This window comes from Rhopilema esculentum, chromosome 21 (genome assembly GCF_057945365.1).
Source record: "Rhopilema esculentum isolate cy_ngs chromosome 21, ASM5794536v1, whole genome shotgun sequence".
Taxonomy (NCBI): domain Eukaryota; kingdom Metazoa; phylum Cnidaria; class Scyphozoa; order Rhizostomeae; family Rhizostomatidae; genus Rhopilema; species Rhopilema esculentum.
In genome coordinates, this window is record NC_142835.1 from 1518112 (window position 1) to 1530806 (window position 12695).

The window sequence follows — 12695 nt, forward strand, 5'->3', positions numbered from 1 at the left end:
ACCTTATCAGGCCTAGAAGTTTAATGATTTGAACGCATGTTACAGACTATGTGATATCACAAAGTTTCTATGTGATTTCGTTCAAGAAAAGTTTGTTCCATCTATTAAAAATGCGAAGCTTCTAAAGAACTTTTCTCTCAAGGATCTTCAGAGCACAGTATAATTTCATAGAAATACTAAACGCTCATAGTCATTAAAGACTCATTGCTAACAGCGGGCCTTTGCGAGTGTGGCGCAGTCCAAACAATGGCAGTAAACTTCTAAGGATTAACCAAAATTGATTTCAGACAGTCTAAAAATGCATTATGGGATGCTTAGGTAGCGCAATGGCTCATTGTTAGCAATGAGTCTTTATAAACATCCTGTCAGCAACTTGAATATCTAGATATTCTGCAGAAGAACTACCTACAAATCGAAGTATAACATGAATCTAAATTAAACTCATATTAAATACGAAACGTTTTCTCCGTGATAATCTAGTGTCTACCCTTCTCCTGAACGTACATGGTCATATAGTGACGTGAGATGCTATATGGAGGAAGAATACATACCACAATGTGCTTGGTTTTCTTCCATTAAATTTTTGCGGCCTAATTAAAACAATACCAGCATTTAGCAGAAGGATTCGTTTAAAATTCTTCAATGTGATGGGCAATTGTCCGAATGTTCATAACAATCAGAATAAAAGGTAAAGAGAAGTTGTCTTTGAGTTTCTTTTCAAATGGAACTTATTAGGAAGTCAAGCAAGCAAGAAAGGCTTTTTTTACTTATGAACCATAGTGTTGTTTAAGCCAGCTTTAATGTCGTCATGGCTGTTAAGCCGAAAATCTAACGCAAGCTGCAAAACACATTATGCCTTTTTATGGGTTTTTGAGGTATCATAGCAAAATTACTAGCAGTAGTTATTCAGTCTTTTGTTTGAGGGGCAGGAGATGATGTATTGATATGGAGACTAATTTCTTTGTCTTTCCAATAAGCAAACTTCGTGCCGGCCCTGTATATCTAGTTGGTAGCAGAAATTAAGATAGCGATACCTTATCAGTGTTTTAAAAACTACCTTCGGGTGCTAGGTAGAAACACATACAAATAACATCGCACTACGATTTGCACATCGCACATCGCACAATCACAAGATTTGAAACACATTGCGTTTCACAATGTTACACTTTTGCATAGGGTACCAAAACGCATATTACACCCGGCCCTGTATATCCAGTTGGTAGCAGAAATTAAGGTAGCGATGTCCGGAATACACCTCTGTAGTGTAGCTTTTGCGGTCGTGATAATCAAACAAATGTTCAATGCTATTTGCCACTATCATTGCCTTTTATTCTGCATCCAGCCATTCCTTTTTATCATCAATCGCTGTTAGTATATTGCAGCATAAAATTTGATGCACTTTAAATTCTTTTGAACGCTATTTAGTACTTTTTATTTGGAAGTTTTGTTAGGGTTATATGAGGAAAAGGCACAAAGGAACAGGTACTATTGGCAAATCCAGGATGCTTTAAATTCTTTGAGGACCTTTGACAAATTTGATGGTAGCCACGTGACAAGTTTTTAAAAAAGATTCTCTAATCTTTCAATTGAGGAAAATTTGAGTTTTTTAAGCAAGTTGATGCTGCTTTGTTTTGCATCAAAAAGAAATGCCAATTTTGAATGCAGTAATTGCAGGTGCCTAAATATTATAAAAACAGGTGGGAATTGCAATCGTGCAGTAGACACAAGACAGAAGCAAGCACAGTAAACATGTTTACGCACAGTGAGCATCATAGAATTTCATTTTAATTATCCAAAGAGGGTTTTGGTACTGTATCATTGACTGTTTTCTATTCCATTTTAAAACGAGGCATATTTAGTATGGAGTTGATATGTAATGGTCTAGGTTTAGCCATAACAAACAAATCGTCATACATAGCGAACAATTATGCCTGCGCTGCGTTCAACCTTACTTTTGCAATACCTACCATTTTATTGAATGTTGCTCTTATTTTTGCTGTTCTAAAGTCAGATGAGCGGAAAGAGCCGTGCCAGATCCTGATACTGAATTTGGCATTCACAGATGTTAGTACTGGGATATTTTCGATGCCAAGTCAATTCACTGAATTCTTTTACGTTGCCAACTTAAAAGACCCTTGTTCGTTTGCCGACATTACCATGGCTCTGAGGTATTTCCTTGGAATAGCTTCATTTTTTACCATTACAGCAATTGCAGTGGAGAGATACATCTTTGTTTTCAATCCGTACTTTCACACAAATCGATTGACAACACGTCTATTGGCCATGGTGGTGATGACAATATGGCTACTCTCTACAGCTATCGTCATTGTGTTTTTCTTTGTTGGATACAGCATGACACTATATGTAATAAACATATTTTTTGGTCTGCTTTCTTTTGCTGCGATGATATTCTGTTACAGTAAGATATTCATACGAGCACGGAGTATACGTCGAAAAATCGAGGCAGAAGCTGAGCGATACGGTCATAACAGGATGAGTGAAAAGGACAAAAACCTTTTGTTTCTTGGTGGCCTGATAATCATTTCTTTTTTTGTCTGCTATTCTCCCTATTTTGCGAGAATATCATTCGAAATTTTCGCCTTTACAAGCCATGTCCTTGATTACACTCTTTGCTGGGAATGGTTTTTTGCGATGCTCAACTCCCTGATCAACCCTGTAATATCTTGCACATTCAACCCTGTTGCGAAAGGACGGGTGATGAATATATTACACTGTGGATGCAATTGCAGACATTGAATAGTGCGGAGCATTGCAATGGAAAAAAGCATATAAATTGCTGAATGTTCATATCAGCTTTGCGGATGAAGAAGATTTTCTGCGGTGAAAATTACGTCATTGAATTCCATGCCGCCATTACTGTGGGACAGCAAATCATCATTCAACAGTGCACAATAAAGGAATTTGCCTTAGCTATGACCATATGTGTTGTATCGACCTGAAAGGCTTTATTACACATTACAAGTACCGCCGGTGCGAATTTTCACTCGCTTTGTGTGCAAGAAGACAATTGCTCTAATTTTCACGAATTTTACGCACAATAATGCGCTAAAAACTTGGAACCATATATCTACAATCACAGACTTAATGACTGGAGTATCAGCTTTATTGTTTCTCTACACAGCTGTTCGAGCAAGTAAAATTCAGAGTCAGATCCTTTGAGGTTGGATGTTTTATTTATGTTTGTGCGACTGTTCAATTCTTAAAGTCGTTTTGTAAATAATTTCCTTACGTGTCATGACCTGAATTTTGATGCAATTTTCTCACGGTTGTCTTGGTAGAACATGCACTTCACACTACTGTTCCCATTATAAAAAAGTATTCTGTTGTCGTATTGTCGTGTTTTATATAGATGTCCGTGTATATAAACATATTTATTTTATGTATAGCATATGAACATATTGCTAATATAAACGCGAGCCAATATTATTTGATAAGCAAACTACCTCTAAAGCTTGTTTTGTTTTGGCCAGGGTTGGCCCTTGAGACGAGCGCCAAAAGTCTTAACGTGTTATGTTCTACACAAAGGTTACCCAAAATTTCTAACTAAGGATAGAATGAATTTGCATGCATCTAATAGGATATTTGCAGGCTCTTTTCATCATAAGAATTTTTCGCCATTAAATTGCTATTCGTTGAATGTTCTTGCCTATCTACTTTCATACGAAAGATGACCAAAATATTTCTCAGGAACCCATGAAGTATCAAGGAAGCCGAGAGAGATTTACTGACCAGGAGTGCTCACTAATGCCTTGGCACCTCGTGCTCCTGATTTAAGTGGATACCATAGAGGTTATGTTCAGTCGGTGTGCTTTGCAACTAGTATAGTTGGAGGAAGTCCTAACGTTTTGTTGAGCAAAGCTCGAAAATAAACTTTTTGCTCTCCGTTTCTTGCAACACTCCATATTCTGAACATCTTGTTCATATGCTATTTTTTTAAAGCTTTAATTGGCAATCATTCAAGGTTTTCATGTGTTTTATATCACCACTGGAAATTTCTACCGCATATAACAAGCTGACACAGAGTTGCTCTTAAACTTAGATATAGGCGTAAATATGTTTTTGCATTTCATGCAATATTATAGTCTTCGTTGGAGTTAGCGTTCTTGAAGTTGGGTACTTTCATGCTCCCCAGTTGCTGTCATTTAATTTTCACACTGCGAAATTTGTGGGCGAAAAGTAGTTTTTTATATTCAAGCAAGACACTTCTGCTTTATAGTGAGTTTTCAGACATCCTTTCCATTCGACTTATAAGGCGATTCATAACATAATAAGAAGCTTTTTAGTGCTTGTTTCCACGCATCTTCAGCTACACTCATATTTTGTCGAAACCCCGGTATTTATTTTACACGACAATAGACAGGGTCATTATGTAAACAAAAGAGACACACTGGGAGCCAGGTTTACTGCTCCAACCTTTATAATCCCAGTAGCAGGTTGCAATATTTTATGTTCGCGTTTTCTCTGTTCGGTCGGAATTTGAACCGAATTCGTTGTACAGGATCAACTATTCCTACAGTGCATTGCATGAATTTTAGCTTTGACTGAACCTAGATCTATGAACAATTATTGCAAAAGCAAGTGACAATGACATTGTTTTGGTAGGCATGAGATTAAAAACTTAGTCGAAGCGCATTGATTTGAGACATATTTGGCTGGTGGTTCTGTTAGAGGTGGTGTTGGCGGTGGTAAACTCGCCGCTTAAGCCATTCCACTTTCTTTAATAATTTGGAAGACACCCTAACAAGAAAACAGTACTTTTTTACCAAACAATTGTACATCGCCTGGTGATTAAAAAAAGATTCATAATTCAAAATAAACAACGCAATCTGGAATAATTCTTCTTCGTGAGTTGAATGTATTTTGTTATTCTTCTTAGCGAGTAAGAGATCATCAACATAAAATTGAATTCTCATGGCATTACGAGGAATGTATAGCTTTTCTTGACCCCAAACCTGGTATTTCTTTGCTGGTGTCGATCAGTTTGGCAACACCTTCGCTTTCTCACTTAGTGCTTTTATATTCACTTTCATAGTCATCTTGATCGTAAATTAAATGATTCATTATTTCAGAAGATTCCCATCTCGTTGCTGTTACCTTTTAAGTTGATTTCACGAGCCTTGAATCACGCGTTCCTGAATCACGTATATTGCAAAATGTGCTTTTGTTAACAAACGAGATTTAATATTTGGGTGGTTTCATTATAGTTTACATGTACAAAGCTACATGTTTACACTTATAGGCTATTTTTATTGGCGCAAGTTCAAATATAATCTTGAATTTGCTAGAAAATAAACTAAAATATTTCGTGAAAATTAAGATTAAAGCCAATTTCTTGTTATGGCCGAGCTAATACTATTAGAACCATTTTGAAAGCAGCAGTTCGACAATGTTTTCCTTTTAATCATATTTTAGCTCTGTTTTTAAGGGTATTCTTTGCTATTTTTACATAGAGAGACTGTCTTCGTTTCTGAATCGCTTATCTTCTGATCGCTTAATTACAGTAACGCTTTAATTACAGCTCAATTGGTAACGCTTTATTTAAAGCCTAATTAGTAATGCTTTGTCTACAGCCTAATTAGTAACGTTCAACTGAGTCGGTTCAGAGGAGTTTTATGCAATTTCCACTACTGTTTATACAGATGCAGTCATTTCCGATCTTACGGAGTGTGAGATTGTAATTGAATAGGCTAACGTACCTCGTTATACAGATCTACGTCTGCTAACCCAACTGATGCCTATTTCAGTTCATTTTAATAATGATGGTACTAACTTGTACTGAATTCGGCATTGTTATCTGAAGTATATCATCCTCTATAGAGATTAGTAATGTACCTGATGGGTCTAATGGGGCATGGAGAATTACCAGTTTTATATTGCACCATCTATTCTCTGCGCTTGAAAACAGTTAGCTTGGGTGAGAAGAAGTCGTAGCTTTCCTTGATCTATTGATCAAACAATAGAGTTTAGATAGAAGAAACAGGATCATATTGTCGGCAACCTGATCTTTGTCTAGTTCATGCTATTAAGCTACTTCCATTTGATATCAACACCAATTCCAAACTAACTCACTTGAAGTTTTCTCTAAAGTCTCATCTCTCAAATGGAAAATTTCTTTCCATTATTTCCAACTTCAAATTCAAATTCAAGTAGATTATTTATTATCACAAGAGTGCATTATGCATAATAAAAGATTTCAAGAACTCCTCTGGAAATCTGTGTTGTACAAAATATCACTTCCATGCATAAAAACAATGATGCCAAAGGCGGGTTTTATCAACATCCTTCCGAAACGTCTTAAAGAAGAAATAGGAGAAAAGTACCTCTCAAATCTTTCTGGAATACGATGTTCTTAAAGTGTTATTGTAAGGTATTTTGTTTGGCTGTTATTTAAGCTTAAATCGATACTATGTGTTTTATCTATTATATAGATTAAGAGATAGTATAGTACAGATCCTTTGTCTTTTCAGAAAAAAGTGGTTGGTTTGGAGAATAAATGGTAAAAGTTAGCATATTATTCTTCTTTCGTGTAATTCCTGCAGAACATGTAAATGTTCTTATCTAGCCTTTTACGATTAAAGATTCATGAAAACATCTTGTTCCTTTTCCCAGGCAGGGCCATCTTTCTTTTTAATAGAATCAGGAAAAAGAGCAACAATGCCAAATAAAAGTCTCTTGTAGCTGTAACTAAATCATTGATATTTCCTATTTCTCCCTGCCTGCCCAAGCCTACCATTTTTTGCATTTTAGTCGGCCTTGTTAACTTTCTGTTCTTGTAAATGAAATGCCTTGTAAACTTGCTGCAACCAAACATTTTTGCAGTTTCAGCAAACAAATGAAACGCTAGAACCCAACTTTTTATTGCTTCTCATTCTGTTTCTGGTCGTTTTTGTGTTTTTGACATTGAAACTAAATCATTGATATTTCCTATTTCTCCCTGCCTGCCCAAGCCTACCATTTTTTGCATTTTAGTCGGCCTTGTTAACTTTCTGTTCTTGTAAATAAAATGCCTTGTAAACTTGCTGCAACCAAACTTTCTTGAAGTTTCAGCAAACAAATGAAACGCTAGAACCCAACTTTTTATTGCTTCTCATTCTGTTTCTGGTCGTTTTTGTGTTTTTGACATTGAAACTAAATCATTGATATTTCCTATTTCTCCCTGCCTGCCCAAGCCTACCATTTTTTGCATTTTAGTCGGCCTTGTTAACTTTCTGTTCTTGTAAATAAAATGCCTTGTAAACTTGCTGCAACCAAACATTTTTGCAGTTTCAGCAAACAAATGAAACGCTAGAACCCAACTTTTTATTGCTTCTCATTCTGTTTCTGGTCGTTTTTGTGTTTTTGACATTGAAACTAAATCATTGATATTTCCTATTTCTCCCTGCCTGCCCAAGCCTACCATTTTTTGCATTTTAGTCGGCCTTGTTAACTTTCTGTTCTTGTAAATAAAATGCCTTGTAAACTTGCTGCAACCAAACTTTCTTGAAGTTTCAGCAAACAAATGAAACGCTAGAACCCAACTTTTTATTGCTTCTCATTCTGTTTCTGGTCGTTTTTGTGTTTTTGACATTGAAACTAAATCATTGATATTTCCTATTTCTCCCTGCCTGCCCAAGCCTACCATTTTTTGCATTTTAGTCGGCCTTGTTAACTTTCTGTTCTTGTAAATGAAATGCCTTGTAAACTTGCTGCAACCAAACATTTTTGCAGTTTCAGCAAACAAATGAAACGCTAGAACCCAACTTTTTATTGCTTCTCATTCTGTTTCTGGTCGTTTTTGTGTTTTTGGCATTGAAACTAAATCATTGATATTTTCTATTTCTCCCTGCCTGCCCAAGCCTACCATTTTTTGCATTTTAGTCGGCCTTGTTAACTTTCTGTTCTTGTAAATAAAATGCCTTGTAAACTTGGTGCAACCAATCTTTCTTGCAGTTTCAGCAAACAAATGAAACGCTAGAACCCAACTTTTTATTGCTTCTCGTTCTGTTTCTGGTCGTTTTTGTGTTTTTGGCATTGAAACTAAATCATTGATATTTCCTATTTCTCCCTGCCTGCCCAAGCCTACCATTTTTTGCATTTTAGTCGGCCTTGTTAACTTTCTGTTCTTGTAAATGAAATGCCTTGTAAACTTGCTGCAACCAAACATTTTTGCAGTTTCAGCAAACAAATGAAACGCTAGAACCCAACTTTTTATTGCTTCTCATTCTGTTTCTGGTCGTTTTTGTGTTTTTGGCATTGAAACTAAATCATTGATATTTTCTATTTCTCCCTGCCTGCCCAAGCCTACCATTTTTTGCATTTTAGTCGGCCTTGTTAACTTTCTGTTCTTGTAAATAAAATGCCTTGTAAACTTGGTGCAACCAATCTTTCTTGCAGTTTCAGCAAACAAATGAAACGCTAGAACCCAACTTTTTATTGCTTCTCATTCTGTTTCTGGTCGTTTTTGTGTTTTTGACATTGAAACTAAATCATTGATATTTCCTATTTCTCCCTGCCTGCCCAAGCCTACCATTTTTTGCATTTTAGTCGGCCTTGTTAACTTTCTGTTCTTGTAAATAAAATGCCTTGTAAACTTGGTGCAACCAATCTTTCTTGCAGTTTCAGCAAACAAATGAAACGCTAGAACCCAACTTTTTATTGCTTCTCATTCTGTTTCTGGTCGTTTTTGTGTTTTTGGCATTGAAACTAAATCATTGATATTTTCTATTTCTCCCTGCCTGCCCAAGCCTACCATTTTTTGCATTTTAGTCGGCCTTGTTAACTTTCTGTTCTTGTAAATAAAATGCCTTGTAAACTTGGTGCAACCAATCTTTCTTGCAGTTTCAGCAAACAAATGAAACGCTAGAACCCAACTTTTTATTGCTTCTCATTCTGTTTCTGGTCGTTTTTGTGTTTTTGACATTGAAACTAAATCATTGATATTTCCTATTTCTCCCTGCCTGCCCAAGCCTACCATTTTTTGCATTTTAGTCGGCCTTGTTAACTTTCTGTTCTTGTAAATGAAATGCCTTGTAAACTTGCTGCAACCAAACATTTTTGCAGTTTCAGCAAACAAATGAAACGCTAGAACCCAACTTTTTATTGCTTCTCATTCTGTTTCTGGTCGTTTTTGTGTTTTTGGCATTGAAACTAAATCATTGATATTTTCTATTTCTCCCTGCCTGCCCAAGCCTACCATTTTTTGCATTTTAGTCGGCCTTGTTAACTTTCTGTTCTTGTAAATAAAATGCCTTGTAAACTTGGTGCAACCAATCTTTCTTGCAGTTTCAGCAAACAAATGAAACGCTAGAACCCAACTTTTTATTGCTTCTCATTCTGTTTCTGGTCGTTTTTGTGTTTTTGGCATTGAAACTAAATCATTGATATTTTCTATTTCTCCCTGCCTGCCCAAGCCTATCATTTTTTGCATCTTAGTCGGCCTTGTTAACTTTCTGTTCTTGTAAATGAAATGCCTTGTAAACTTGCTGCAACCAAACATTTTTGCAGTTTCAGCAAACAAATGAAACGCTAGAACCCAACTTTTTATTGCTTCTCATTCTGTTTCTGGTCGTTTTTGTGTTTTTGGCATTGAAACTAAATCATTGATATTTTCTATTTCTCCCTGCCTGCCCAAGCCTATCATTTTTTGCATCTTAGTCGGCCTTGTTAACTTTCTGTTCTTGTAAATGAAATGCCTTGTAAACTTGCTGCAACCAAACATTTTTGCAGTTTCAGCAAACAAATGAAACGCTAGAACCCAACTTTTTATTGCTTCTCGTTCTGTTTCTGGTCGTTTTTGTTCAATCATTAGTTTAATCAATGTTAGAATGCTAGTTTTGGAGCCGCCAATTTGTTATCCATCGTTCTAATACTTTTGTTACGTAACTGTAGACATAAGTGTAGCAGTTGTTTTTGCTATTGAGGTCGCATGACAACAGATCACTTTCTTATTGAAAATTGGCAGAAAGAAGAGCGGGCTTTAATTTTTCATGTGATTTATTTTGAATGTATGTATCCGAAAAGGCAGGTGTTGCGTGTATATGTTTCCTCAAAAATCTGAAGCTCTTGTATTTGCAGAGGAGTTAATTCTTGATAGCTTGCAAAGGTGTTTGATCTCCAAGTATTGTAACGACACACTGCTCTTCGTTAGAGAAGCACTGCCGCGATGGAAATTTCGTGTGGGCACTATGGGCTGGTGATTCGGAATATAACGTCGTTTAAGACAAATCTGCAAGCTTGTTCATTCGTAAATCTCGGATTAGCCTTACCAACTACGCTGATAAATCTAACACTGATTGTAGCGATTGTTACATCAAATGAGTGCAAAAAGCCGTGTCAGGAATTGCTACTTAACCTAGCCTTTACAGACCTTCTAACGGGAGTTACTAGCATGCCTTTTCACTTCATCGAATTTCGTCTCATCGCTTTTCTTAAAGACCCTTGTCAATTCTCCAACGTTGCAATACCACTTGGATATGTTATTGGTATAGCTTCATTTCTAACTGTAACCGTTATTGCAGTTGAGAGATACGTGAAAATATTCTGTCCCTACGTTTACCATACAAGATTTAATCCATGCACTGTCATTGTCTTTTTGTTTGTAATATGGGCCTTTTCCGTCATCTGTGTCGTTCCGACCGCCGTAACCAAAAATGCTTATCCACTCCACTTGTTTGTCGTGTTGGTCGCTGTTTTCGGAAGCTCTGTCAATGTTTATTGTTATTTAAGAATTTTGCTGCGAGCCCGAAAAACACGTCGCCAAATAGAGGCAGAAGTAGCACGATTTGGCCGGAGAGTGCCGAGTCAAAGAGAAAGGAACCTTCTCTTTGTTGGTGGTTTGATAATAATATCACTCTCGTTATCTTATACTCCAATTGTCTTAAGCAAGCTTGCGAAAGTATTAGGTATCCGTGGAGATGCCTGGGACTATGCACTGTGCTGGGAATGGACCCTTGCCATGGCAAATTCGCTTATGAACCCTCTGATATCGTGTGTTTTTAATCCCGTCGTAAGAATGAAAATCGTAAGGATGTGGACATGCAAAGCAAATGGCAACAGAATGTCTCAAAGGGAGGGCAGAGAGAACAATACTACTAGCATTGCTATGCAAAGCTTCCGTTTGAAGAACATGTGATTTTAACTGAGGTCAGATATCGATAATTTTAACATTTATCAGGAAATGTGCTTGATTTCTCTTAAATGGTTATTTTATGCTCGTTCTTTTTTATTTTTTATGTTTTTGGTAATGTTGTGCTTTATATAAGCCATAACTTGCTTCACGCCTACCTTCTATACACTCCGCTTACATATATAATTTCTAGCAAATTCATTTCTTACAAAGAGGTAGCTCATATTTAAGATAATTTCCATTAATTTTCAAAATTAGGACATGAAGCAATACATAAATGCGACTTGGTGGAAGTCTTGAAAATAGAAATTTTTCTTTACTTTGCAACTATTGTAACTTGAAAATGTCTGTGTAGTTGAACTTTCAAAGTATGGTACTAGAATATAAACTTTCAAACAAATACACATAAAAACAGCATGTAAGAGTATTTATCTTTTGACCCACCCTTCAAGAGTGAGACACGCCTTTTTGTCGGCAAAAATTACCTTTTCACCCCTCCAAATAATTTTCTTGGCTTCGTCCAGAGGTTTGTTAATGCTGAAAATTGGGAAGTTTCTACTTTTGCTATTGTTTTTTGCAACATTTTGTGCAAGGGCCCCTCTTGTTATTTTGATAGCACTACACTACTGGCTTCGCCCCTGTTGGTAGGTACTTTGAACAAGCAAAGTAAATGCCCAAACGTGATATAAGGTGAAAGCAAGTACGTCCAGCTTTTAAGTACACCAGTCAGTCAAAACAATCGCAAAAAACGCAAGCTATCTGCCGTTCACATCAGTTAACATCAGTTATTTTTGAATTTTGGCTTCAGAATCGATGGGACAGCTTTGCTGGGTTATTGCTGTTGGTTAAAATTCAAACATTTCTTGTTTTTGCGTGGGATTTACAGCATGGAATGGAGCCTTTGCATTTGCTTTGCTGTGTTGAAGCATAAATAAACAAGTAGTGAACGTGTGAAAGTAGAATTCGATGTCAAAGATTAGCAATCTTGGATTTGTGTTGTATGAGTGTAATAGGACTGGAATCTAATTACTAATTTATGCTAATTATGCTTATAATAATCTTCCTGTTTGTATATATTGTAATCACTGTTTAGAATCATTAGTCAGTTCATAATCTCAATACGTATTGTACGCAATCTCTCGCTGTCGATCTACTCAAACCCCATTGGGGCGGGGGGGGAGGGTAGGGGTTGGGAGAAAGGTTCTAGAGCCGGGTACAAATAGTTAACCAAATCTGTGAATTTCTGAAAGCTGTTGGTCGAAAGTGATGTAGCACCAAGAACATTGCCAAAATATCGCATTAAAATACAATGTCAATTGACATCATCATTTCAGCTCCAAGGACTTTTTGTGTTAAACGATCTTTTATTCAAATTTATTAATTGCAATTTAGTTCAGTTCATTGAATGTAGCAGATTAAAAAGACTGTCGTATATATTCCCGTCTTTTTATTGAATAACATAATGTTTTACTCCATCGTGACATTCAGGGGAAGGGCCCTTTTCATCGCTCCAAATACATATTTTGCTGCTACCTTTTAAATGCGAAGCCATTTCTTCTCAGCCTTCCTA

The 12695-nt window shown here is 36.4% G+C and overlaps 3 protein-coding genes across 3 annotated transcripts in view; all 3 read left to right on the top strand.

Moving 5' to 3' along the window:
- The window catches only part of LOC135684592 (uncharacterized), a 76115-nt gene that overhangs the window by 41199 nt on the left and 22221 nt on the right, over positions 1 to 12695 (top strand). The gene's annotated exons all lie outside the window — the stretch shown is intronic.
- LOC148957555 (melanocortin receptor 5-like) lies at positions 1853 to 6478 on the top strand. Its single transcript, XM_089115076.1, has one exon. It carries the CDS (start codon positions 1861 to 1863, stop codon positions 2755 to 2757), a length of 897 nt encoding a protein of 298 aa, XP_088971202.1. The 5' UTR covers positions 1853 to 1860; the 3' UTR covers positions 2758 to 6478.
- On the top strand, positions 9692 to 12597 carry LOC135684599 (melanopsin-like). Its single transcript, XM_089115074.1, has one exon. It carries the CDS (start codon positions 10163 to 10165, stop codon positions 11129 to 11131), a length of 969 nt encoding a protein of 322 aa, XP_088971200.1. The 5' UTR covers positions 9692 to 10162; the 3' UTR covers positions 11132 to 12597.